This window comes from Sesamum indicum, linkage group LG5, assembly GCF_026168435.1.
Source record: "Sesamum indicum cultivar Baizhima isolate 11 linkage group LG5, ASM2616843v1, whole genome shotgun sequence".
Taxonomy (NCBI): Eukaryota; Viridiplantae; Streptophyta; class Magnoliopsida; order Lamiales; family Pedaliaceae; genus Sesamum; species Sesamum indicum.
In genome coordinates this window covers 14,989,341-15,013,536 of record NC_142661.1, presented here as the reverse complement: position 1 = coordinate 15,013,536, position 24,196 = coordinate 14,989,341, and the positions used below count along the sequence as shown (strand labels likewise).

Genomic DNA, 24,196 nt, shown 5'->3' with positions numbered 1-24,196 from the left:
TCATACATCGCATTTTATTTATATACTTATATATCTGGGCAATGATGAGTAATTGTGATAGGTCTCGTTCGTCGTAATGGCATTCCATGCCTTGCCGACCATCCTGATATATCACCACCCATAAACCGAGCCCATCAGTTGTTTATTCCGTTTTCTCTTGAAATTTCTTTTGGTTTTTATCCTTTGAATTTTTTACTGTTGATTTGTTAGTGTTTTGGCCTATGATTACAGACAAATTTTATTGACAAGCATATGTCTGAAGTACCATATGTGGATCAACCTAATCTTCTCTATGAGGCCACTTTTTGGTTTTGATTACTAGATGTTGTAAGTGTTCTTGGTTCTGTTTGATTTGTGTGATTTTTCAATTTTGACTGCCAGATTTAGGGTTTTGTTTTTCTTTGAGCTTCAAATTCCAAGATTAAAAAAGTAAGCTTTGGGCTTAATTTTAATAAAACTTTTATGGTTATTCGTAGTTCATCTTTTCTTCTTAGCTGCAAAAGATAAGAATAGGGGGTCAAGTGATGATCAGAAGCATAGTTCAAATGATCGATTTTTCGTGATTACAAAACCTCAGAGTCTTTCGCTCCTAACTGATGACTCTATATATATTTGTATTGGCGGTTATATACACTATTGAAGTTGGAGATTTACGTTTGGTTATTCATGACCTTTTTATGGATAATTTGAGTTACACGGATCCCTTTGAATCTTTGGGTAATTCTATTTGCAATTTAGTTTTGTTCATGGTAAATAGATATTTCTTACTTGTGGGTCAATGATGATCTCTTTTTCTTTTCCAATGCATGCTTGTTTTTCAATTTGCTATTTTGGAGTCTTCTCACCGGGACTCTTGGCAATTTGTCTTCCTTTTGAAGTTTTATTCAGCATGTGGCTTTGTATTTCTTCTATTCAGATTGAATGTTTTGTGGATACTGGATAGTATGGACGAGGGATGGGACCTTGGGATTGTGTTATGTTTTTCTTTTCGCTATCAAATAAGATGGTGATTATGTAAGTGGATCTACTAGAGATTCTGAACCTCTTAAGATTTGAAAATATGAAACTCTTTCTTTCATTTCTCCTTCAAGCATAAAATTCGTGTTCTTTTCTAGTATCTTGACATATTACTTACAGTCTCTTGTAATCTCTGTTTTATTCCTTACCTGTAGTTTATCTTCCTTCTTTGTGTGGTTCTGTTGAATTCTAGTGTTAACATTTAAAAGTTCAAGTTGCATATCTGTGATAGGTCTCTCTTTAAATTTTAATTACTATAATCTTGTTGATATCTGAAACCGTGTAAGTGTATATGTGTATATCTTGTGTTTGGAATGAGAGTTGCTATTTTGCATTGTACTCTTCAATAAGGGGCCAAGGATGATTGTTTCTTTACTTATTCTCACACCTTTAATATGAGAAGAGGCTTCAAAGATTCTTCTTTGAGCAGATAAAGCAACTACATGAAGGCTTATCATTGTTGTTTTCTTTGTGTTACTTTAGGTTAGTTGCTTGTTGTAGGTAAGTGTTCTTGTAGTCTATGATGCAAATTCAATTTATTGAGTAAAATCATATCAGCTTAAGTCTTTCTTGCACTAAATATGTAGTGGAGCATTGCTCTCATTTTTAAGGCAGAATCATTGAGGTTGGGAGCTTGTTAAAATCCATATTTTGTAGCCAATGGAAAAGTTTCCCTGAGCTTTTTGAAGGTGGAAACTGCATATTGAACATGATTTTGTTCTTTTGATCTTCTTTTGCAGATGAATGTGTCTTAGGTCACAAAGTGAAATATTATCTCAAATTTTAAAGTCTAAGCTTCGCAATCTGGTTGGCAGGATATATTTGGTTTCTGTCAACTCGTTCCCTTGAAGCAAAAGTAATCGTGCTGCTCTTTATATGTAACTCCAGCGGTCTCTTTGCGTTTGGAGAACACTGGGGCAGCTATATGACGTACTTTTTTGGTAATTTGAACAACTTGAATTACAGAATATATTAAACAACAATGATGAGTTCTACAGACCTGTAATGATTGCAGATATGATTGCAATTGTTTATGAACATCTAAGGGACTGAGTTGTTTATATATAGATAAATCTTGTGTTCTGGAGGATTTAGGTTATATTTCATTTTTCTTGTGTTTTAAATGATCTATAACAACTTTACCTTTTCTGATTTTGTTTTTCATGTTGTTCTGTTGCTTGCTCTGGCAGAATTTCAAGTGAAGCTAGGATATTTGCAACACTTACTGTTGTAATTTAAAGTTCTTCTAGACACTGAACTACATCTTCCTTGCACCATTAATGGATTTGCCTGCGTGCCCATGTTGGGCACGTGGACTAAGGTCGGTGCTGTTGGTCATCCTTTGGTGTTGGAACGGTGGATTGCTGTTCAACTGTGACTGAGAGGTGGTAATATGAGATGGGAGGAGGAAGGAGATGAGAAAAAGAATAAAGAAAATAAAGAAGCAATAGGAGGAGTGAATGGTCTTCTAATACATAAAGGTTCCATTTGGTTCATGTGATGCGGCTGGATAAGATTGCTTATATCGCATGATAAGGTTTGATATGATTGTTTATCATGCATAGTTATGTTTGGTTGTCATTATTAGAGCTTGAATTAATACTGGGTCCAATCCTACAATCTTGATTTATGGGATAAAAAATATGTACCAAGGTCATGGTGTCGTTGACAGCATTTTTTCTTAGAAAACAAAAACTAAAAAAGTTGGGGAGCCGTTAGTAGCTTAATTTTGCAGCTATATCCCGTTTTGAGGTATAGTTGCATTTCCTTAATAACTAACAAAATGTATCTTTCTTAAGAGGAGGAATACACCATATCTTTTATTGGTCTAAGCTAGAATTCTTTTTGTCTCTCATATGCTCTTCCACTTAAAGTTGACATAATTTTTGTGATCCAAGTATCCATTCTTTATTATGTTGGGTCTGCAAGAATTATTATTTTTAAAATTAAATTCATTAAACATTGAAAAGTCTTGATTTTCTAATTATTCAAAAGCTATTATGGTAAAATGAAATAATTTAAAAAAGATGGATCTTTTGCATTTAATGATATTCTGTAAATCTTTTCATCAATCACTGTTTTACTGTCTCATAGCATACTACATGTACGATATTTCAATTTAAACACTGAAATAATTGATGGGGTTTAGTTGGCGTTTTATTTCCATCCCATTAAATTTTATAATATGAATCAAACAAGGCAAATGGTGCTACGATGAGGGCAGGTACATTCTGGTGATGGAATTGGAAAGGCCTTAAGAAGTATAGTCTTTTGCTTTTCTTTGGCTTGTACAATTTCAATATAACACCTGGAGGGTGCAGTTGTATGATCTAGCCTATAAGGTAAATGATGAATATTTGACAACAGAAACTTGTGCACGTTAGACATTTGCTCCATTGTTTTTATTCTTATCCATATTCCTCCAATCCATTCCTGCTATAATGCCTTAACCAACGATGATGTGGTGGTTGACCATATTTTAAACGATGAAATATAGTTCAGCCCATTCAACTATACATTATTATGACATGATGCCGGGTGGTGGCTATTGCTAGTACTGTGAGGAATAGGAAGGTGAGATGGTTTTGGGTTGATGAGAAGTTGTATATTTCAGCGCGGTTGATATTTTTAATATTTTTATTTATTATAATAATTAATCATATTTTTTTAATTAATAAATTTTTACTACTAGTTATAATTTAAAGATATTTAAATTTATAATAATATAATCATGACGTAGAAAAATACATATACATGTGATACTTTTTAAAAAAAAAAGTAAGTTAGCCTCCACTCGGAAATTTTAAAAATTGGTTTTTTTGTCCACGATTTGTAATAATATATTATACAATTTTTAGGAATTTTTACTGTAACTTTTTTTAAATCAAAAAGTAAATAAGCCCAATTCTAAAGCAAGTATGGCACATTTTATATATGTCTGTTTTTAAAATTTTTAGAACAAAATATTTTGTAAATTATATTTTATGTGATTGTAAATGGGCAATTCAATTTGCAGCTGACATAACACCACAACGGCCCAATGGAGCAAGAGGCATTGGGAAGGTCCTCAAAAGCTTTCTCCCAGCTGGGCCCAAGGGGGACATGGCTCAGGAAGGAAACTGCTGACCTGAAAGTTCAGGGGTTTCAATGCCAACTTGTTAGCTAGAAGAGTAGTTGTCGAGATGGTCAAAAAAGTTACTCGTTCAGGAATTGATCAGAATATCCACATGACGGGATCCCCGAATGGTTCTTAGTCGGGATTCTCATACAATGTGGATTCCCTTGAATCTCTCCAACCAAAACTAGAATGTTGAGGAGACCTATCCGTTAGCAACTATCTCCCCAACTCCTTGGAGGCGAGACTCCTCCCTTGCTGGGGAACTTAGGTACTTGTTGGTGGAATCAACATTTTGATTTTCTGTCAAGGTTGATTTATTTTTTAATAATGTAAATCCATGAATCTAATTTACACCATAAACATGAATTAAACATTGAATTTTTTTTATTTGCGGAACAAACGTCTTGACTTTTGCGTTGAACGCTATGAATTATGCTAAAGATAATCTTGAAAATTCTTAAAAATTTTTGTAGTTTGTACCTTCACTTATGTCCTGTGTGTATTACTCCTATTTATAGTTGTAGAGAGGAAACTCGTCATCATTATCCGATGATAATGTGGGTGCAATTTGATTGATCCTTTATTATTCAATTCAGACTTATTTCCTTAATCACGAGGTGTGATTTAGAATTATTAAATTGTTGATATTTACTTTTTTTGTTGGTAAAACAATATTTAAATTGCTTTGAACACTTCAATATATACCAAACACGACAATATTTTTGCTTTATTCATCAATTAATATTTTTTTTTACTTTTATTAAAAAATATAAATTTAATAAAAAATTATATTACACAGATCAATATATAATTCACGCTAACGTTGCATGTCTACAAACCCCAAAAAACTAACCAAATTATGGCAAATCATAATTTGCTAAATCAATTTCGTAAAAATAACAACTTGTGAAAAATATCTTTGCATGAATCTAAATTTGCTGAATCAATTTTGTAAATATCATTTCTTCCAAAAAAGGTATATTCTACGAGAACTATTTCTTCCTTAGAATTCAATTTTCTAAAAGCACGGCTGAAACTCTCTCTACTCTTTGAAACTGTCTTGTTCAAATCATGCTTCTTATCATACGCAATTTTCTCCTTTCTGTTTTCAGCTTTCTCTCCTCCACTGTATCTGTATCTGTATATGTATATGTATATGCGTGTGATGAGACACAAAAGTAACTAACCATAATCACTGCAAACTTTCTCTCCTAAATTTCTGCTGATTACACGAATCTATTGCCTCATTCAAACACACTTCTTGTGATGACAACTAAAGTTGTGTTGCCCATCTAAACAAGATTCACACCACCTAATTTCCTCAACGCTAAGAAACGGACATCCTTCTTGAATCAACTTTCTCTCCCCCGGTTTTTCTACCCATTGTACTGATGAAATACGCTTGTGTTGTTCCACAACAGAAAGTGCATGAAACTGATAAGTTTTTGCATTGAGTCCGGCAGATACAGAGTCGAACAACGAACAAAGGGTTTTGGGTTAAGCAGAAGATGTTGCACGATGCGTCCGAGTCGGATTTCACAAGCATTGGCCCGTCGTCCTCCTCTCCCAACGCCTACTACGTGCAAAGCCCGTCTCGCGACTCCAATGATGAGACGGATAAGTGCTCGTCCTCTAATAGCCGCAGCCCTTTGGACTCGCCTTCTTTTCCGAGGCACTCAATGGCGTCCTCGTCATCCACAGCCGCCAGCCGCATTTCTGGAAATCGGCGGAGGTGGAACAAGCACTACTGCGATGTTGTGGCTGAGGAGGACGGCGCTCTTGATGAGGATTACTATGGCGATAGAGCCTATTCCAGGCAATGCAAGTGGTTGATGGTTGTCTTGGCTTTTGGGCTGCTTTTTTCTGGGATTTGTTTGGTCATTTGGGGAGCCAGCAGGCCTTACAAAGCTCAAGTTCGCGTCAAGGTAGACCCTCCACCCGCACAAACGTCTTCATTTCCAAAACACCGGATATAATTTACTAATTCTTTTTTCAAATGAGAATTTTCCACACATTTCACGTATCATACATGGGGTAAATTGCACTTTTAACACTTGTAGACTGCAACGAGTTTTTGATCTAATTCTTGCATATAATTAGTGTTATTCTTTCTTCATCGTGGAGCCTAAATTTATAGTTAGGAATCCTTAATTATGTTTGCTTGTGCAATTAATATGAACATGTTTTATCATCTCCATTTTTGTGGTATTAATTGAAATGGTAGGTAGATTGATTTTGTTATATCTACTACTGACATGAGTGATGATTTGATGCATAGAGCTTAAGAGTTCACAATCTGTACTACGGGGAAGGGTCGGACAGGACTGGTGTTCCGACCAAGTTCCTATCACTGAATTGTTCTGCCACTATTGTCATCTATAATCCTGCAAGACTTTTTGGCATTCATGTCAGCTTCCGCGCTGCTAATCTCATCTACTCCCAAATCACTGTTGCAACTGCTCAGGTCAGAACTCACAACATTCCCCAGTGACGACATTGTGAGTTTAGTCGTATATATAGATGGTAGCAATTTTAGTCCGTACGAATTTATTTTTGTAATTTTAAAAATTTGACGAATTTGTTAAAATAGTCGAAAAAATTTACTGAGTTAAGTTGAACATGTGCAAATTTTGGTTATTTTAGCAATTTTTTATGATTTTTATTTTCAGTGTGAGAAATTTTTTAAATCACAAGACAAAATTATCAGATGAATTTGTACCGGACTAAAATTACCCCACACCCTCTATATTTACAGGACTAAAATAATAATTTTATAAATATATATATACACACACACATTAGTAGTTGAAACACGTACGTGCATGTGTGTCATCTATTCTTGTATTACATTATTTAATTAAATAAATATAAGAAAAATAAAAATGAATAATTGATCCAAAATAATAAATGAATTACCATCAAATGTGATGAATATTGGAGATTAAATCAATTATGGAATATTAAATGGTATATTTGATAATATTTTAGTTGATGAATATTATGATAGCCAAAATTGTTACCACATTCCATTTTTATTAAATATCTCTTTATTAATAAAGTGTATAGTTAAATATTCAAAACATAAAAAATTATGTGATAACACAAAATATCGCTAATACAAAGAAAATTCCTTTTCTTTTTTTTTATGATATTTTTTAAAATGAAGCAATTTACTTCATTACTTTATTTTAAAAAATTTAGGGAAGTAAATTGATGTATTTTAAAAAACAAAGGGAAGTAAATTGCTAATTTTTTTTATAGAGGATAATTTGCTCATTTACATGGTCACAAGGGGTTGCTTGCATTTTCTCCGATAAATATTTCGTACGAGAATTTACATTTAACTCCTCAGATTTCAGCTAAGCATGGTATAATGATTGCAGCTGAAGAAATATTACCAACCAAAAAAGAGCAGAAGGATTATGCAGGTGAGTCTGGTAGGGCAAAGGATACCTCTGTACGGGTCGGGGATGGCCCTGGCAGCCTCTGATGCCAGCGGAGGCATCCCATTCAAATTGGAGTTGGGGATTGAGTCGAGAGGGTATCTGGTGGGCAGGTTGGTGAAGACAAAGCACACAAGACGTGTCTCCTGTTCCTTAGTCATCAATTCTCAACACACCCAAGACATCATTTTTGAGACGAACTCATGCAAATACACATGACAACTGCCGACGCACACTTCTACCTACACTTGGGTAAATCCGGTTTTAATATTTCATTTGTCTATGTAATTTGACATTTTGGTATTTTTTTTCTTTATCGTTTTTGACATTTCGTAATTTTGGTTTTTATGGTGATTAAATGCGTGGTTCATTTAGATCGAGATTTTTGTTCTAATTGGTTCACTTTTGCCAATATGGCCGAAAAATTAAAAAAGAAAATATGACGAGCCATGAAATTTATTTCAGTAACTTTTGCAAAATTCGAAACCAGAAGGATCAAAACCACAAAATCTAAAAAAGTTACAGGACTCTTTGCAACTCCTAAAAAGAGAGGATAAAAATGTCAAAATTTTGAGATTGGTACATAATTTATTTCGGTGACTTTTGCAAAATTCGTTCGTGATCGAAAGGACTCACGAAATATTAAAATATTACAGGATTATTTTATAACTTTATCATGAAGAAATGGAGCATATTTTATCCATGGAACAGTACTTTCTTTGATGAATTCCTCTATTTTGAGTTATCTATTACAACTTTGTCTCCTTTGCTGGTGCTGCAATCAAAGGCTAGCAATTTTATCTCAAGTTTAAGACTATCATGATTTCTTCTGCATTTTACTTAATTAGTTTTTGAATGCTGTGTTAAGCTTATCACTTCATCTAAAACACTATGACAAAAGCTCAATAGCACCCAAAAAAAGAAAAAAATTGACGATTTTTTTCAATTTTCGTTCATAATTGATAATATTTAATATATTTTGAACAGTTTATTGTTAAATTTATTAGCAAGTAAATTTTTTATATTAAATAATATTTTTTAGTAATGAGAATTTTACTTTCTAATGAGTTTAATGTTGATTTATTTTCATAATTATTGAGTCATTTTCTTGTCACTACAAAAAAAATGCGGTATTTAGGCAATTTTTGGAACGATTTTTTTTTGTTATTTGGAACAGTTAGAAATTGAAAAAAAATATTTTGGATTGAATTTTGGAACGGTTTAGGAACCATCACTGCAAACAGCATTAATAATATTTAGGAATGGTTGGTAAAGAACCATTTCAATTTGGCACGGTCGCTGTAACACATTGATGGTGGTTATTCCTAAAATTGTATGTATTATAAAAGTTTATCTTTTTAATTGGAACGTATTGGATAATATTCGAAACAGTTATATAATTTATTTCAGAGTTATTTTTGGAACGATATTTGTAATACTAATACCTGAATTTTGGAATTGGATTTTTTGTATTGGTGATATATTTAGGAATGATCATTAAAATTATTTGGTGGTCAATTTTTGAAATAGTATTAGGAACAGTTAATTTTTTGTTTGGAACAATCACTAGTAGCAGTTTTAGGAACTGTCAATATCATTTTAGAAAAACATGATTGTGGTCGTGGAAAAATTGGTTATCTGTTACACGTACCTATATGTGTATATATATATAATAATTAGCTAATACTTATTGAGTTGGCAACTCATCAATTTGTCGTGTATTATTTTTTTCAGGAGATAGATCGTAAACCAATTGCCAGTCGTATAGGTGGGTTAGCAATGTCATCTTAAGTCGGGAGCTCTAGTTATATGGACAAAAGAATATTTGAGGTGTTGTCAAGTGTTGATTATAACAGGTGTCTTGTCGGGATAAATATGGTTTTGTTAAGATAATTGAATGTGATTATGGAGGGGGTGTCACGTACAACCACCTCTGCTAAGTTTTGACATAATTACAAATACCTCTTTGTTGTTTGAAAAATTACAAATACCACCTGATTTTGACGTTTGTCTGATAACGAGTCCATTTCATTAGGTTTCCATCAATTTTGTAGTGAACTAACCAAAATGGTATTTTGAATTATAAATTATAATTTTATATATATATTTTAAATTTTCTAAAATATTTTTGTGAACTAATATGCTCTTTAGATTATTTATTTTATCCACCTTTCATCTTTTTTGTATTTTTTTTTAAAAAAATCATCAAAAGTAAAATAGTAACACCACTTCACTGTTTACGAGCTACATAATTATTTTTCATTTGAGAAGGGTATTTATAATTTTTCAAACAACGTAGGATATTCATAATTATTCCAAACCTTAAAAAAACAAGATGGCCAACTTGAACCAGCCCACTAGCTCAGTCCAAGATCAGACAGTCTTGGACCAATGAGTTGGATCGATCTTAAATATTGATACCTAAAAATCCCGAGTTATTTAATTTTTGTATTATTAAAAAAATTATATTATTATAATTATATTTAATATATTAATAAAAACATGACGAGTCGTGATTTTAAATCACGACTTGGCATTTTTTTTTCCTTTTAAATAATTTTGTATAATTTAATTATATATAATTAATTTTTAACAACATATCAAAATTCAAAAAATTACAAAATTAATATTGTATTAATTTAAAAAATTACAATTAAGGGTACAAATGTAATAGTGTATTTATTTTGTACAATTGTAAAAAATTACAATGAACTATATAATTACAAATGTAAAAAATGTCCACCCGTTCCACAATTCCGTCTGTAGCGTTGACGCCGAGGTCTTCTTATTTTCTCGCCCACATTTTGCACTGGCTCATTTTGCGCCTCATTTTCATCACCACCGAACCGACTTGATATTGTTGCGGAACTTGACTCCACATTGTCACGATATGCTGCTAGAAGCACCTTATGGTGCTGCTGGGAACCAACGATTGTTGTCTATTTGGACTTGATCCATAAATAGTCGCTGGGCACCAAGTCTAGGGCAAAGTGGAGTAATCCGTGACCATGCCCAAATCTGCACGAACAATACAAATATGTGTTATTAATAGCAAAAAAATTGTGTAAGAGTTATTAAGTAAATTTTACATGTAGCAATTGCAGAGCGCCACCAATTGCCGCTTTGCCTTTTGTGCTGGCATTGCATAATTCGCGATATAAATATGCCAACACAGCACTCCCCCAACTATAGTTTCTCGTTGTTTCTATATATTCTAACTTTGAGAGATATACTAATGATACATAGTTACCTGAGGAATCTGGGTACATCAATCCCCCCAATAGAAGTAATGGAACAGCACGAGCGTACTGGACGACGAAGTCGTGGAGAGTGTTATAAGTGATATCGACCTCCGCCAAATGAGATGTAATTGCGGATGTTGTAGTCTTGAGCCCTTCAACGCATTTGCATCCGGGCTAAAGCCTAAATAAGTAAGGTAATACTCTTGTCGTTGTTGTATTGTGCGGTCGAGATCAACTCCAGTCACCGGCTCGCTATCTATTGGGAGTGCCCATATTACTTGAATATCTTGTAGGGTAATTGTGGCTTTCCCTACACGAAAATGAAAAGTGTGAGTCTCCCTCTTGCTTTTGCAATTGTCGATGAAGAATCACATTTATCTTGGAAGTGGTTTCTTAGACAGTTGAGCAAACACATTATACGAGGACGATGGGGTATCTGCCTTATTTCTGACCGCTATGCTGGTATCACTAGAGCTATACGTGAATGTCCAGATTTTGTGCCACCTAACGGCGTGCACCGATATTGCTTGCGGCATGTGTGTTCCAATTTCAACAGTAAATACAAAAATGTTGTGTTGAATGATCTTTGTTGAAAAGCTGGCTCTGAATATCATATCAGAAAATTCAATCGCATTATGGAGGAGATAAAGAGCCAGAAACTAGAGGCGTTTTAGTGGTTAGATAGGATCGACAAGAAAAAATGGACAGCATCTCATGACGGTGGATGGTGATGCGGAATTCAGACGACAAATATGTCGGAATGCATAAATGGAGTATTGAAAGGCGCTTGTCGCCTATCGTTGACAACAATTGCTGAGATGATGTTTCAGTGAAGTGTCCATTATTTCCGTGAGAGGTTAGCGAGAAGTTCTGTAATGTTGGCCAACAACTAAATGTGGATGGATTTTGCACATAAGATGTTCACACGTTAGCATTAAAATTCTGTTGAGCATACTATCACCAAATACCATCAGTTCCAACAGTCCGTCTCGGTTGTTACAAGACGTCACAGTGGACATGGAGTTAACACCCATGTTGTCAAAATTGCGAATCGAGAATGTTCTTGCGGCAAGTGGACTCAATTTGGTATTCCTTGCAGTCACGCTCAAAAGGTATGTGCTGCATACATGATTAATGTTGCATCAATGGTGAAGGATTATTACGATATAATGGCTTATAAGAATACATATTCTAAGTCATTTGAACCTATGCATTCTGAAGATTATTGGGATGTACTGGAATTTAAGTTGGTCCACGATCCTACTATTCGCATCTCTTCGCGCCCTGGTCGAAATAAAACAACACGTATTCACAACGAGATGGATTGGGCCCAAACGCGTGTACGACAACAAGCACAACAAAGAAATTCTTCAACACAATTAGATATGCCGGTACCGGGTTGCCAAGAATAACTATATACTTCTTGTATTTTTTACAATTGTACAAAAATATTAGCTATTATACTTGTACACTTAATTGTAATTTTTTAAATTAATACAATGTTAATTTTATAATTTTTTGAATTTTAATATTTGTTAAAAATTAATTATATATAATTAAATTATACAAATTTATTTAAATATATAATATATATAGACCTATATATAAATTACAATATATATATAATGTATATATACATATATACATATATATAAGTTACAATATATATATATATTATATAAATATACATATATAAATTATATATACATATATATAAATTACAAGATATGTATATATATACATATGCATATATATGTATACTAGTGTGGTAAGCTTTTTTAGTGATGACAAGGCTGGTGCAACAAATCTTGATTAAAGGCTGCTGCCAGCCTTCTTTAATTTTTTTTTAAATAAAAAAGTTGATCCCTTCGTGTATTAATAGCAGGCATCAACCCATTCACTCTTTGCCAAATTCAGTCATGCATTATTTCTCAGTTTCTTGCTAACTATATCTACTTCATTTTCTCGAATTCAATTTTTTTTTGCATTTTAGTGGTGAATTATGCAGCGGATGGATGGTCTCTTATAGCATTGAAGTTTTTGTATATTTTGAGAGTGTCCATATTATTTGAATATCTTGTACTCTTGAATATCAGGAAGTTTTTGTGTATTTTGGGAGTGCCTAACGCATTTGAATATCTTGTACTCTTGAATATCAGGAGTACAATTTCAACGATGCGGAAACTCGTCCAAGTATGATGGCCAGGCACATGCTCCAAGCCCTATCCATGGATACGGTTTTAGGGCCTCAAGTGATCGATGGATAGGCCATCCTAAAGAAAGAACTTATAGTGCTCGCCCAATTCGTTTTCCGTTACTCCTGTTGCAGTTGATGGTTTTGTGTATCCTGGTAAGCGAACTGTTGGTTAGGTGGTAATGAAAATGAGCTGCAAATAAAGCGAGTGCAAAATGTGAGTGAGTGCAAAATTGTAAGTTTTTACAATTATACAAAATAAATACACTATTGCATTTGTACCCTTAATTGTAAATTTTTAAATTTTAATATGTTGTTAAAAATTAATTATATATAATTAAATTATACAAAATTATTTAAAAAAAAAGAAAAAATGCCAAGTCGTGATTCTGGATCGCGACTTGGCCTCTTTTCATTTTTTCGGTTTAAATTATTAACCATTGCTCGTCATATTTTTATTAATATATTAAATATAATTATAATAATATAATTTTTTTTAATAATAAAAAATTAAATAACTCTAAAAACCCCCTAGTATGTTCCTAATTCCAACTAAATTTTTTAGTACGTGAACTTGGTCCTCAACGAGACTAGCCCAACCCAGTCTATTGCATATTTTGATTCTCAATTATTTTGTTAAAATATTTTTTTCTTTTATAGAAAGAAAGTCACAAAGGACGATTTTGTCCATGTGGTTTTTGGTCATTTTCTCCTTCACAATTAATGAGACTATTATCCGCCGGCAAAACTTATTGACTATCGCATGTCATCCTCTTCCACTCCATAGATATGGCCAAAGTACTAAATAATGGAAAATTGAAGCAACATGGAATTTAAACATAAAGAAAGTACGATTGGTAAATATAAATTAAAGACAGATAGATAATTATATTCCTCTTCTATGATCTTTGGTATTATTACACGTAAATTTTCTGTAGTTGAAAAAATTATGTATAATTATATTAAATTAAAAAAAAAAAGGTATAAGTACCCAAAATGAAATAGGGGCGAGTGGATGTGGGTTGTCTCTATTTGGGATAATAATAGCAAACCAAACATGACTAAGGACGGCCACCGAACTGGGCTCATTCGACGCTACCCACTTGGGTTGTGCTCCGGTGGGTGCAGAAATTGACACGTGACAAATTTTTTGTATTTTTTTTAAAAAAATATTATTGTAAAATTTATTAATAATAAATATACAATATAAATTTTTGTGTTGTAATTGAGCATATTATTATCCTAATTTTTTTTGCATTAAAATTTTAAATTTAAACATTTAAGTTATTATATGAACTGAGTCAAATAAGTGGTGCATTTAAATTCTTAAATTAGATTAAAAAAAATAAAAGCAAAGAAAAAAACAAAGGGGAAGGAAGGAAAAATGTTGGTTCCCTCCTCTTGCTGGCATTTTATTTTCCTATCAAATGTTGATATATTTTATTTCTTGTTAGCCTTCTGTCTAAGCCAACTTTTTTCTTGTTACAAATTTTCAAATAAATTTATGAAAAATATTATATTTTCATATAATAATTTAACAGTATTTTGCAATATTGGTACTAAATTTTTTTAAATTTCACTTTACTTTTTCAAATTAATAAATTTACAAAATAATAATAAATTGTTGGACGAGTCCATTTGGTAGCATGGAATCCTTCCTAGAGAGAATTTAGGTGCCGAATTAGCGGAAGAGTAAAAGCCGGAAATGCCGCGGGCCACGCGTGTGGGTCCCACTTCTATTCCAACCTGTCCCCCACTCCATTTACGCACGCGCTCCCACGCTCTCTCCCTACCTCTTTTTTCTTTTGTACTAACCATACTTAGTTTGGTCCCCATGGAGAATTGACTAATTACAAATAAATAAATAAATTGCAATATTATCATAAAATTACTCAAAATCAATATTCATTAAATTAATACATAGGAATGCTTTACTTTTAGTCAAATAATTGATAATTTGATATTCTCTTTAGTTGTGAGGTTTGAATTAAAAAGTAAATTTTGGATATTTTTATAAGTAATTGTACAAATTTTTTAATTTGTATTTGATGTGGGCTTACTTGAGTAATTAAAAATTTACCAATTCTTCTTTTAATTAAAAAAAACACGTCAAGATTCACACTATTTATATTCGATTCGCATCGGCTCGATCCAACCCGACTTGAACTCAGGTATGTACAATTTTACGATAATCACTCGGGCACTTATGCTGCATTTGGATCGACGGATTTAAAATTTACAGTAACAATTTCACCGAGCTTGTTTTGGATAATTCAACACTGCAAAAAAAATTCAAAACTCATGGTTTATGTGAGACCGTACGACTTAATCTATTTATAAATACTCGTTCCCTATGCTCATAATACAACTTTTGCTATCTTATATTCTCTAATGATTTTCATTCTCTTTTTTTGTAAAATCTTTCTGACTTAAGAATCGGGATCGTAATGAGGGTCCTAATTTTTTTGCTTTATAAATCAAATATGTAGATTTTTTACTTGCCTAAGATTTTATTTTTTATTTTTTTGGATTAGGATGAGAGGGTTGCAGACTTGTAGTAATGATGATTAAATATCGTATCCCTCTAATTGGGTGACTTAAATCAAATTAGAATAAATTAATATGGTTGAATTTGGAGCAGGTACTCCTGCTGTTGCTGATTGAGAGAATGAGCCAATCGCGGAACATATGTATATATAATTATGCAAGACGCGTTTCTTGGAATCATTAGCTGTGTCTGCGTGTCTTTACATTCAGGAAAAGCCAAACAACCCGAAATTGCACTTTTAGTCCCCCTATAATAAGATGTATGACACTTTTAATTTTATAATTTGCTAATTAAATATATTTAGTCCCATGAATGAAATAATTGTTATAATATTTTATATTCTGTAAAATAAATATTATGACACGTTTGGTTTTATAGAATTGTTCATATCCGATAGGATAGGATCAGATTTGTTATTATTTTTATCCTATAAGATCGAATATGACATGATGTATATTTTATGAGGTTAAATATATTAAGTTCATAAATTATAGGATTGAAAGTATAATATTATGTATTGTGTAGGACTTAAATTGTAATTTTGGAGGCGAACTTTTCTCTCTTATTTGCCTCCAAAACAGAGGAGAAAATAAGAAAAATGGTGGGTTGGCCATCCCACTTGACTTGAACGGAACCTTTCCATTTTTACCAAAAAGCAAAATCAAGACCCACTTTCTTCCTCTTCATTATTTCCAACGACTACATTCTCTCTCTCTTACATTCTCTATCTCTCTCTCTCTTAAATTTTGGACAGAGAGAATGTTGTAGTTGTCGTTAATCAATTCAAAAGATTTAAGTCCGGCCACTGATTTTGCAGTCTTTGCATCTGGGCGCTGGTTGATTTCTTGGTGTGAAGTTAGTTTACTTAATCTTGCAAGAGGGCTTCCGAAGATGTCGTCGCCGGCGCCGGGAGCCGCACCTCCTCCCACATCACCTCCATCTAACACCACCTCTCCGCCACCCGCCGCCGCGGCCTCACCCCCGCCGCCTGCACCAGTGACATCTCCCCCACCGGCGAGCCCCACTCCCCCAGCCACTTCCCCCCCTCCAGCGTCCTCTCCGCCTCCCCCAGTTCCTGCCACTCCTCCATCATCGACACCTTCGCCGCCGTCTTCAACCCCACCTCCGACCACCGCCCCTCCATCGCCGCCGTCGTCCTCCCCTCCATCTGGATCCCCAGTTACTCCGTCCCCGCCGGCTCCGACGGGCGGTGGTTCTCCTCCGGCGCCATCGGGCAGTAGTTCTCCTCCAGCGCCGTCGGGCAGTAGTTCTCCTCAGACGCCTTCAGGTAGGGGCTCCCCGCCCACGGGTAAGGGTTCTCCGCCGGCTCCAACTGGTACAGCGGGATCTCCGCCGTCTTCTGGTGGCGGGTCGTCGGGAATATCCACGGGGCTTGTTGTCGGGATAGCTGTAGGAGGAGTTCTTATACTAGCAATCCTCAGTCTGCTGTTTATTTTCTGCAAGAAGAAGAAGAGAAGATCACAGCCGGATTACTACGTACCTCCACCCCCACCGCCTGGATATAAAGGTGATCAATTCTTACACAAACTCTACCCAAGATTTGATTTTTTTCCTCAAATTCTACGGCAATTCATTCTCTTTATTAGAAGGTCAGAGATTTTACTTCATGTGTTTCACGTTTGGATGTGTTTTCTATCCTGTAATTGGTTATGCCTTTATATAACCCAGAGAAAAGCGAGAGTTGGTGATGTCTTTTGATCTGAGTGAGAGAATTCTTGTGGCACTGAGGTGTGCCTTTCGTTTTATTGCATCATCCTTTGGTTTGTTTGTCATCATGAATGGTGATAAAAGCATTCTATATGTGAATGTAGATTGATTCTCAACAATACTTCTTCTATATTCAGTTTTCGTTAGAGAAATTGAGCCTTTTTGCTTCTTGGAGACGGCATATGTGCTCCTGAATGAGGCAATAGCAATTGCAGGCAAAACTGATGAAATTCACGGATTATTGGAATAAGATGCTTAATTGTGAACACGGCTGACATTGACGAAGAAGTCTAGGAATCAAAATTTTTGTTTTATTTTTCAGTCGCAGAAGCTTATTTTGTCTTTGAATGGTTTCCGTGGATTCATATCAAATTATATTTTTGGGAAACTTGTAGGAATGAAATATGTGCCACTGATTTATGACTCTCAATTTGTGGGCATTGTTTGATATCTATAGTCAATAAAGATAAAAGTTGTATTAGATATCCTTTAGTTGAAAGTTTTATCTGAACAAAAGTTGCAAATAAAGATGATAAAATGAAAAAGAATGAAAAGTTATAGAACCAATATGATATATTTTCAGTTAGCTGCTTGGAGTGTGAGAATATTAAAAAAATTGGAGCTCAATTACCTTGATGTTCAGTCTCATAACGTGTCGTTCATGACTACTAGCTTGGTCAACAGTTCATATCCAGTTTACCTCTTATAGTCGAGTATGTCTTTAGTTGCCTAACCTTTTATATCATTTTGGTCTTTCCAGCTGATCCATATGGCGGACCAGTACAGCATTGGCAACATAATGCTCCCCCTCCTGGGGATCATGTGGTCACGATCCCTCCTAAACCTTCTCCTCCACCAGCCGGTGCATCGAGGCCTCCACACTCACCAGTACGTGCTCCTTCACCTCAACCTCCACCACCACCTCCTCCTGCTTACATTAGCAGCAGTGGAGGTTCTGGTTCCAATTATTCAGGCTCTGGAACTCCACTTCCACCTCCTTCGCCTGGGATGGCTTTAGGATTTTCTAAAAGCACGTTCACATATGAAGAACTTGCAATGGCAACAGATGGCTTCTCAGATGCCAACCTTCTTGGGCAAGGTGGTTTTGGTTATGTGCATAGAGGAGTCCTTCCAAATGGTAAAGAGGTTGCAGTTAAGCAGCTGAAAGCCGGAAGCGGACAAGGGGAGCGCGAATTCCAGGCTGAGGTTGAGATCATTAGCAGAGTGCATCACAAGCATCTTGTGTCATTGGTTGGATACTGCAGCACTGGGACTCAGAGAATGCTTGTATACGAGTTTGTTCCAAACAATACCTTGGAATTCCACTTGCATGGTTAGTTCACTCTAAAGTACTTGTCTTTTTGAATGGTAAATGGGCTGAAAATAAAAAGAATTGAACTGTTAGGAAACAAAGAGAAAGTGATTTAAGTGATTTAAAGTATCTCTCCTAAAATATGTTTTATTAAAGTATCTCTCCCAAACTATTTTAAGTGATTTAAAATTTACTTACATTTTATTTTAAAAATAATATTTTTAATTTATAATTTTTTATAAATTATGGAACAAAAAAAAGTATTTATAAGCTCAATATATGCAAATATATTTTACAAAATAAATAAATTATGTTAAAAAGTACATGTAAATATGTGTCAATATATAGTGCATATAATATTATGAAAAAAGTATGTTACATAAAATTTTTATTTAATTACATGTCCACAAAATAAAAATATATCATATCAATTACTTAAAAAAATATAGAATATTATATATTAATTATATTATAGATTTGCATATTTTACAGTATATATATGTTTGATGTAATGTTTTAAATTTATATTGATAATTTACTTTTAAAAAAAGTTCAATATATATAACAACACAGGCATAAATTATGTAAATTTTTACCAGTTGTGTAAAAAATATAAGAATTGTAAAATTATGGAGTTCATACAGATTCTATATTCAGTATATAAAAATTATAAATTTTGGATAGTGTTTATCTTAAATAAAAAAATTATAATAATTCAGATTATATTTAGGAGAATGATTGTAATAGAGATATTTTAGGGGTGTAAATAATAAAGGTATTTTCATCATAAAAAAATTAGTGTATATCATGAGGGGCCATTTTGTTACATTTTATAGTTCAGGGATGTAAATGCACTTTATACATAGTTCAGGGATGCAAAGTGTATTTAACCCTTCTTTGTATGCTATTGTGCTGTCATATGTATGTGATTGTTCCGTGGAAAGACTTATAGCCTAGCATATTTCAGGAAAGGGAAGGCCTGTTATGGATTGGCCGACACGGCTGAAGATTGCTCTGGGTGCTGCAAAAGGACTTGCATATCTGCATGAGGATTGTGAGTTTTCTTGATGTATAGCAGTCATCATTTAACAGTAGCAGTAACATTCATTTGATCCTAATTATAATGGTGATATTTCTACATCAGGTCATCCAAAGATTATTCACAGGGACATCAAGGCTGCTAATATTCTCTTGGACTTTAACTTTGAAGCAAAGGTAATATCTTCAACTTTAATTATCTTTTTGTCAAAAGGTTGGCAGCTGAGTTCCTCAGTGTTTTAAGTAAGGGGTAATGACAGGATTTCAAGAATATGTAGATTAAATCTAAGTAACTCATTTGAGATTATCCTGGTTTTGATGAAACAAGCAACTTAATTCAATATGTCAAGCTAAATGTTATAAAGTAGCATGAGGTTGTTAGTTTGGTACTCGGCGTTGATGAAAACCATTTATTTTCTCAGGTTGCTGATTTCGGTCTCGCAAAGTTTTCTTCAGATGCTAATACCCACGTCTCTACAAGGGTGATGGGAACTTTTGGGTACGAACAATTCCTTTCCATTTCCTTACTGCTTTGCTATACGCTTTAGACTATCTTTAAGTATACTTGTCAAGTTTTTGCTTTTCTATGAAATATATCCTGTTTGTAAGCATAACACATGTTTTCTTCATGAATCAAGCTGACATTCACCTATAATATAGGTATTTGGCACCAGAGTATGCTTCATCTGGAAAACTTACTGACAAGTCAGATGTATTTTCCTTTGGTGTTATGCTTCTGGAGTTGATTACTGGTCGAAGACCCGTCGACACAAATCAATCTTTCATGGATGATAGTTTGGTGGATTGGGTGAGTATTTACTCAAATAGTGATACGACTGGTTTTCGTAAAATTCATTTTCTCTCAACTTTGGTCAGCGGTTCTATCCCCACCGTTCTTGTCAATTTGTACTGATCCTTGCACGAGCATCTGTAATTTTGTACCCGTAAGATAAGATGTTTATTTAACAAGTGCATTTGTAATACAGGCAAGGCCAGTGCTCACACGAGCTCTTGAAGATGGAAACTTTGATGCCCTTGTTGATCAACGTCTCCGAAATGATCACAATCACAATGAGATGGCTCGCATGGTGGCCTGTGCTGCTGCTTGTGTGCGTCATTCAGCAAGGCGCCGCCCGCGGATGAGCCAGGTAGATTCATTAATAACACTACACTCTCACTTCATTTTTATTTTTTTTGCATTTATCACTTTTGTTTTCAAATACTCCCAACTTCGCCCCAGCACCCTCTTTGTTGTACGGATGTTTGAGTTAAACATTATCCAAATGAGCTATGTTCTTATGTATCAATAAAATTGCAAATCTGGGCACAGGTCGTGAGGGCCTTAGAAGGAGACGTCTCATTATCCGACCTCAACGAAGGAATCAGACCGGGTCACAGCACCGTGTACAGTTCTCATGGAAGCTCTGACTACGACACTTTCCAATACAATGAGGATATGAAGAAGTTCAGGAAAATGGCACTTGGAAGCCAAGAATACGGCAGCAGCGGCCAGTACAGCAATCCAACGAGCGAATACGGGTTAAATCCGTCCGGCTCAAGTAGCGAAGGCCAACAACAATCGAGAGAGATGGAGATGTCGAGGAGGACGAAGGACAGTCGCGGTTTCAGCAGCGAAGGCCAACAACAATCATCTGCTTCTGTGTATAAATTTTAAACACCACCTAATTCTTTTTAACATCAACTGTATTTTCAGCAATTTCAAAGATTGGCCCTCCTTTTTTTTTTCTTTTTTGGAGTTGATTTCTTACACAAAAGTTGTTTATTTGTTACTCTGTTTTCATTTCTTAATTCTTGAAATTATTTTTCAAAATTGTATTTATTATTTGACTTATACACTACTAAACACTACTCCAATTCTTTTGTATTTTGAACCTTAGAACATTGATAGGCTTTTAATGTTAAAGGTGTTGCAATATTGGTTTCATTTTTTCTAATTTGTACAATTTTTGCCAATTGTACTATCAAAATGATATAATATAATGATGTAAATTATATTTCATTAAATATTGATCAACTTTAAAGTTTTAATTTTTTTCTTTAGATCCAAATTTATCAATTCAAACATCATTTAAAAGTTTAGCATCATACCTTTGGACAAGACATCTAAAATGAAAAAATGACTTTCTCATAAATAAAAATAAACTTTCAAGAGGTGTTCGTGTCAGTGTGATATATCTTAAGATATTTTAATTTAATTTTTTGTCAAATGCATCTGTAATTAAAATTAAATATGAAAAAATTCATTTATAATTTTATAATAAATAAAAATATTCATATAATTAAATTTAATATCCAGAAATATCAATATAATTTATCCGCAATTCAAATACATAATTTTAGTATTTTACACACATATATATAGCTGATTTGATGAGTGGATATGGTTGAGAGTTGGTGCATCCAGCTGGATTACCATTTCTTTATCAATTCATAATGTCCTGTAATGTATCGTTAGAAATTGGTCAAATTGGATTTGGTCAAAGTTCATCTTACACTTTAACTATTTTTATTCAGCCGGTCGTTTACGATCGATTTTCTTGAAATTTGTTATAATTATAAATATTTTTTTATTTTTAAAAAAATTACAAATATTATAACAAATACCTCTTTATGACAGCCCATTAAAGAGAGATATTTGTTAGAAAATTTATAATTTTAAAGGGATATTTATAGTTATTCAAATAAAAAGAGGACATTCATAATTATAGCAAATAGTTAAATTTTGCATTTCTTTCTTTATTATTATTTTTTTTGGAGTCTTTATCTGAGCTGTCTCTGTTTCATATTAAATATAAAATTAATTTTGTTTCGGGAGCAAAAGATTATTATTTTTTTTTAAATAAATATGATTTTGAGATTTCAAATTTTGTTCATCGCTAATAATTTATCTTAAAATCCAACTCGCTGACAACTGGATTAATAACTTATTAAATTATATTTTGCTTTTGCTGTCACTCTCTTGTGTTATTTTCTTACCAGAAATCTTGACCAATTTTATTTTACTTTAAAAAAAATGGATAGTTTCGGCTGTAATTTCTTAACGGCCGCAGTTTCTATTCCTGCTAATAGTTTAGCGCATTCTTTATTGTTACTATGGGGTCCTGTAGTAATCAATATTATGGGCCTCGACATGTTCTTGGAACCGTAGGTGACTTATTGAAGATTTTATAAATTATCCATCAATTTAATATTTATATTTATAAGAAATTTCTTTTAAACAATATAACTATTTAATTATGATAAATTATAAGGGGTTCTCTTGAAATTTTTATTTTAATTATAAATACCACATTGGTATTTTAAGAATTACAAATACCCTCTGAAAAATTACGAATACCCTAACAAACATCTCCTATAATAAGCTGTCACAAGAGGATAATTGTTAAGGTATTTATAATTTTAAGAAAATAGTTATAAATTTTTAAATAACAAAAAAATATTTATAATATAACAAGTATTAAAAAAAATTATTATAATTTACCCTCGTTAAAATTGGTGTGTTGCGACAATAAATATCACCATTAATTTTATTTTAGGATACATAAAAAAAAAACCTTCCTTGAAATTTGACATAACTACGAAGACCTCTCATTATTTGAAAAATTAAAAATACCTCCATAATGTTTGATGAAATTATGTTATCTTTGGATGGAGGTATGAAATTGTCAACTTTGTCTTTACTGTTTTTTTTTTAAATTAAAAACTTATAAAAAATCGAATAGGATGGATGAAAAATTTCTAAAAATTATCCACTTAATTCATAAAAAAATAAATAAAATTAAAATTTTTAATCCCTAATGGCATGGTCAGTAACTATAAAAAATAGATGAAACATAACGAATTGAACTAATTATTAAACGATTGTTAATATCATAAGATATTATAATTTTTCAAATAATAAAAAAGTATTTATAATTATAATAAATTTTAAGAGAGAACGTTATAATTTAGGGTTGATGAAAAAGGTAGAGAGGAGAGAATTGAGTAGGAAGAAATTTGGATGGTTGGGCAGTGGGTAATCGAATCCCCACATGCGACAAACTCAACCCACATGTGCCACCAAATATCAATGATTCTCGCACATGCCTTCCTCCCTTCGCTTTTCACACTCTTTCTTTCAAGATTTTGGGTCCCCCCCCCCCCCCCTCTATTTTTTATTTGAAAAATTACATAAATTATTTTTAATATTTGTTCTGTTTAATAAATAAATTTATCAGGCAGTCAAATATTCAAAAAAAATTATTGATATTAGTAAAAAAAATTGAATGAAAATTCATATTTACTCACAATCGAGTTATTATCAATTTACTGCAAGTCGAATGAATCTTTTCTAACCAAGCTACTCTTATACTTCTTAACAGGCTAATGTTGTGAGGAGGTACATCTTCATCCTTATAAAGATAATTTAGTCATAGAAGATTTATTTATTGCAATAAGTCGGTAAGTGAATCAAAGTTCAATATGAATTTTCATTCATTCTTTTTTTTTTTTTGCTGATGTCGGTAAAATTTACTAACAAACGAACCCATTTATTG

The 24,196-nt window shown here is 33.2% G+C and overlaps 2 protein-coding genes and 4 non-coding genes across 12 annotated transcripts; all 6 read left to right on the top strand.

Moving 5' to 3' along the window:
* Window positions 1–4: 4 nt before the first annotated feature.
* LOC105162087 (uncharacterized) lies at window positions 5–9,503 on the top strand. 7 transcript variants are annotated; one of them, XM_088880777.1, is made up of 8 exons: window positions 5–327; window positions 1,833–1,958; window positions 2,208–3,591; window positions 4,034–4,403; window positions 5,599–6,060; window positions 6,414–6,599; window positions 7,519–7,830; window positions 9,313–9,503. In XM_088880777.1, exons 5-7 carry the CDS (start codon window positions 5,644–5,646, stop codon window positions 7,795–7,797), a joined length of 882 nt encoding a protein of 293 aa, XP_088736903.1. In that variant the 5' UTR covers window positions 5–327; window positions 1,833–1,958; window positions 2,208–3,591; window positions 4,034–4,403; window positions 5,599–5,643; the 3' UTR covers window positions 7,798–7,830; window positions 9,313–9,503. The 7 variants fall into 7 exon arrangements, with proteins under 7 accessions (XP_088736903.1, XP_088736906.1, XP_088736904.1 ...); XM_088880778.1 differs by lacking the exon at window positions 5–327 and adding an exon at window positions 334–1,014; XM_088880780.1 differs by lacking the exon at window positions 1,833–1,958.
* Window positions 37–133, top strand: LOC148788168 (small nucleolar RNA Z43). The gene has a single exon (XR_016065668.1). It is a non-coding gene; the product is annotated as a small nucleolar RNA Z43 (small nucleolar RNA).
* On the top strand, window positions 513–605 carry LOC148788167 (small nucleolar RNA snR60/Z15/Z230/Z193/J17). The gene has a single exon (XR_016065669.1). It is a non-coding gene; the product is annotated as a small nucleolar RNA snR60/Z15/Z230/Z193/J17 (small nucleolar RNA).
* On the top strand, window positions 1,371–1,468 carry LOC148788166 (small nucleolar RNA snoR1). The gene has a single exon (XR_016065670.1). It is a non-coding gene; the product is annotated as a small nucleolar RNA snoR1 (small nucleolar RNA).
* On the top strand, window positions 1,993–2,076 carry LOC148788165 (small nucleolar RNA SNORD25). Its single transcript, XR_016065657.1, has one exon. It is a non-coding gene; the product is annotated as a small nucleolar RNA SNORD25 (small nucleolar RNA).
* Window positions 9,504–16,154: 6,651 nt separating the features above from the next.
* On the top strand, window positions 16,155–21,471 carry LOC105162089 (proline-rich receptor-like protein kinase PERK15). The gene is made up of 8 exons (XM_011080014.3): window positions 16,155–17,090; window positions 18,051–18,623; window positions 19,570–19,656; window positions 19,747–19,817; window positions 20,063–20,139; window positions 20,301–20,448; window positions 20,627–20,788; window positions 20,971–21,471. Exons 1-8 carry the CDS (start codon window positions 16,454–16,456, stop codon window positions 21,313–21,315), a joined length of 2,100 nt encoding a protein of 699 aa, XP_011078316.2. The 5' UTR covers window positions 16,155–16,453; the 3' UTR covers window positions 21,316–21,471.
* Window positions 21,472–24,196: the final 2,725 nt, after the last annotated feature.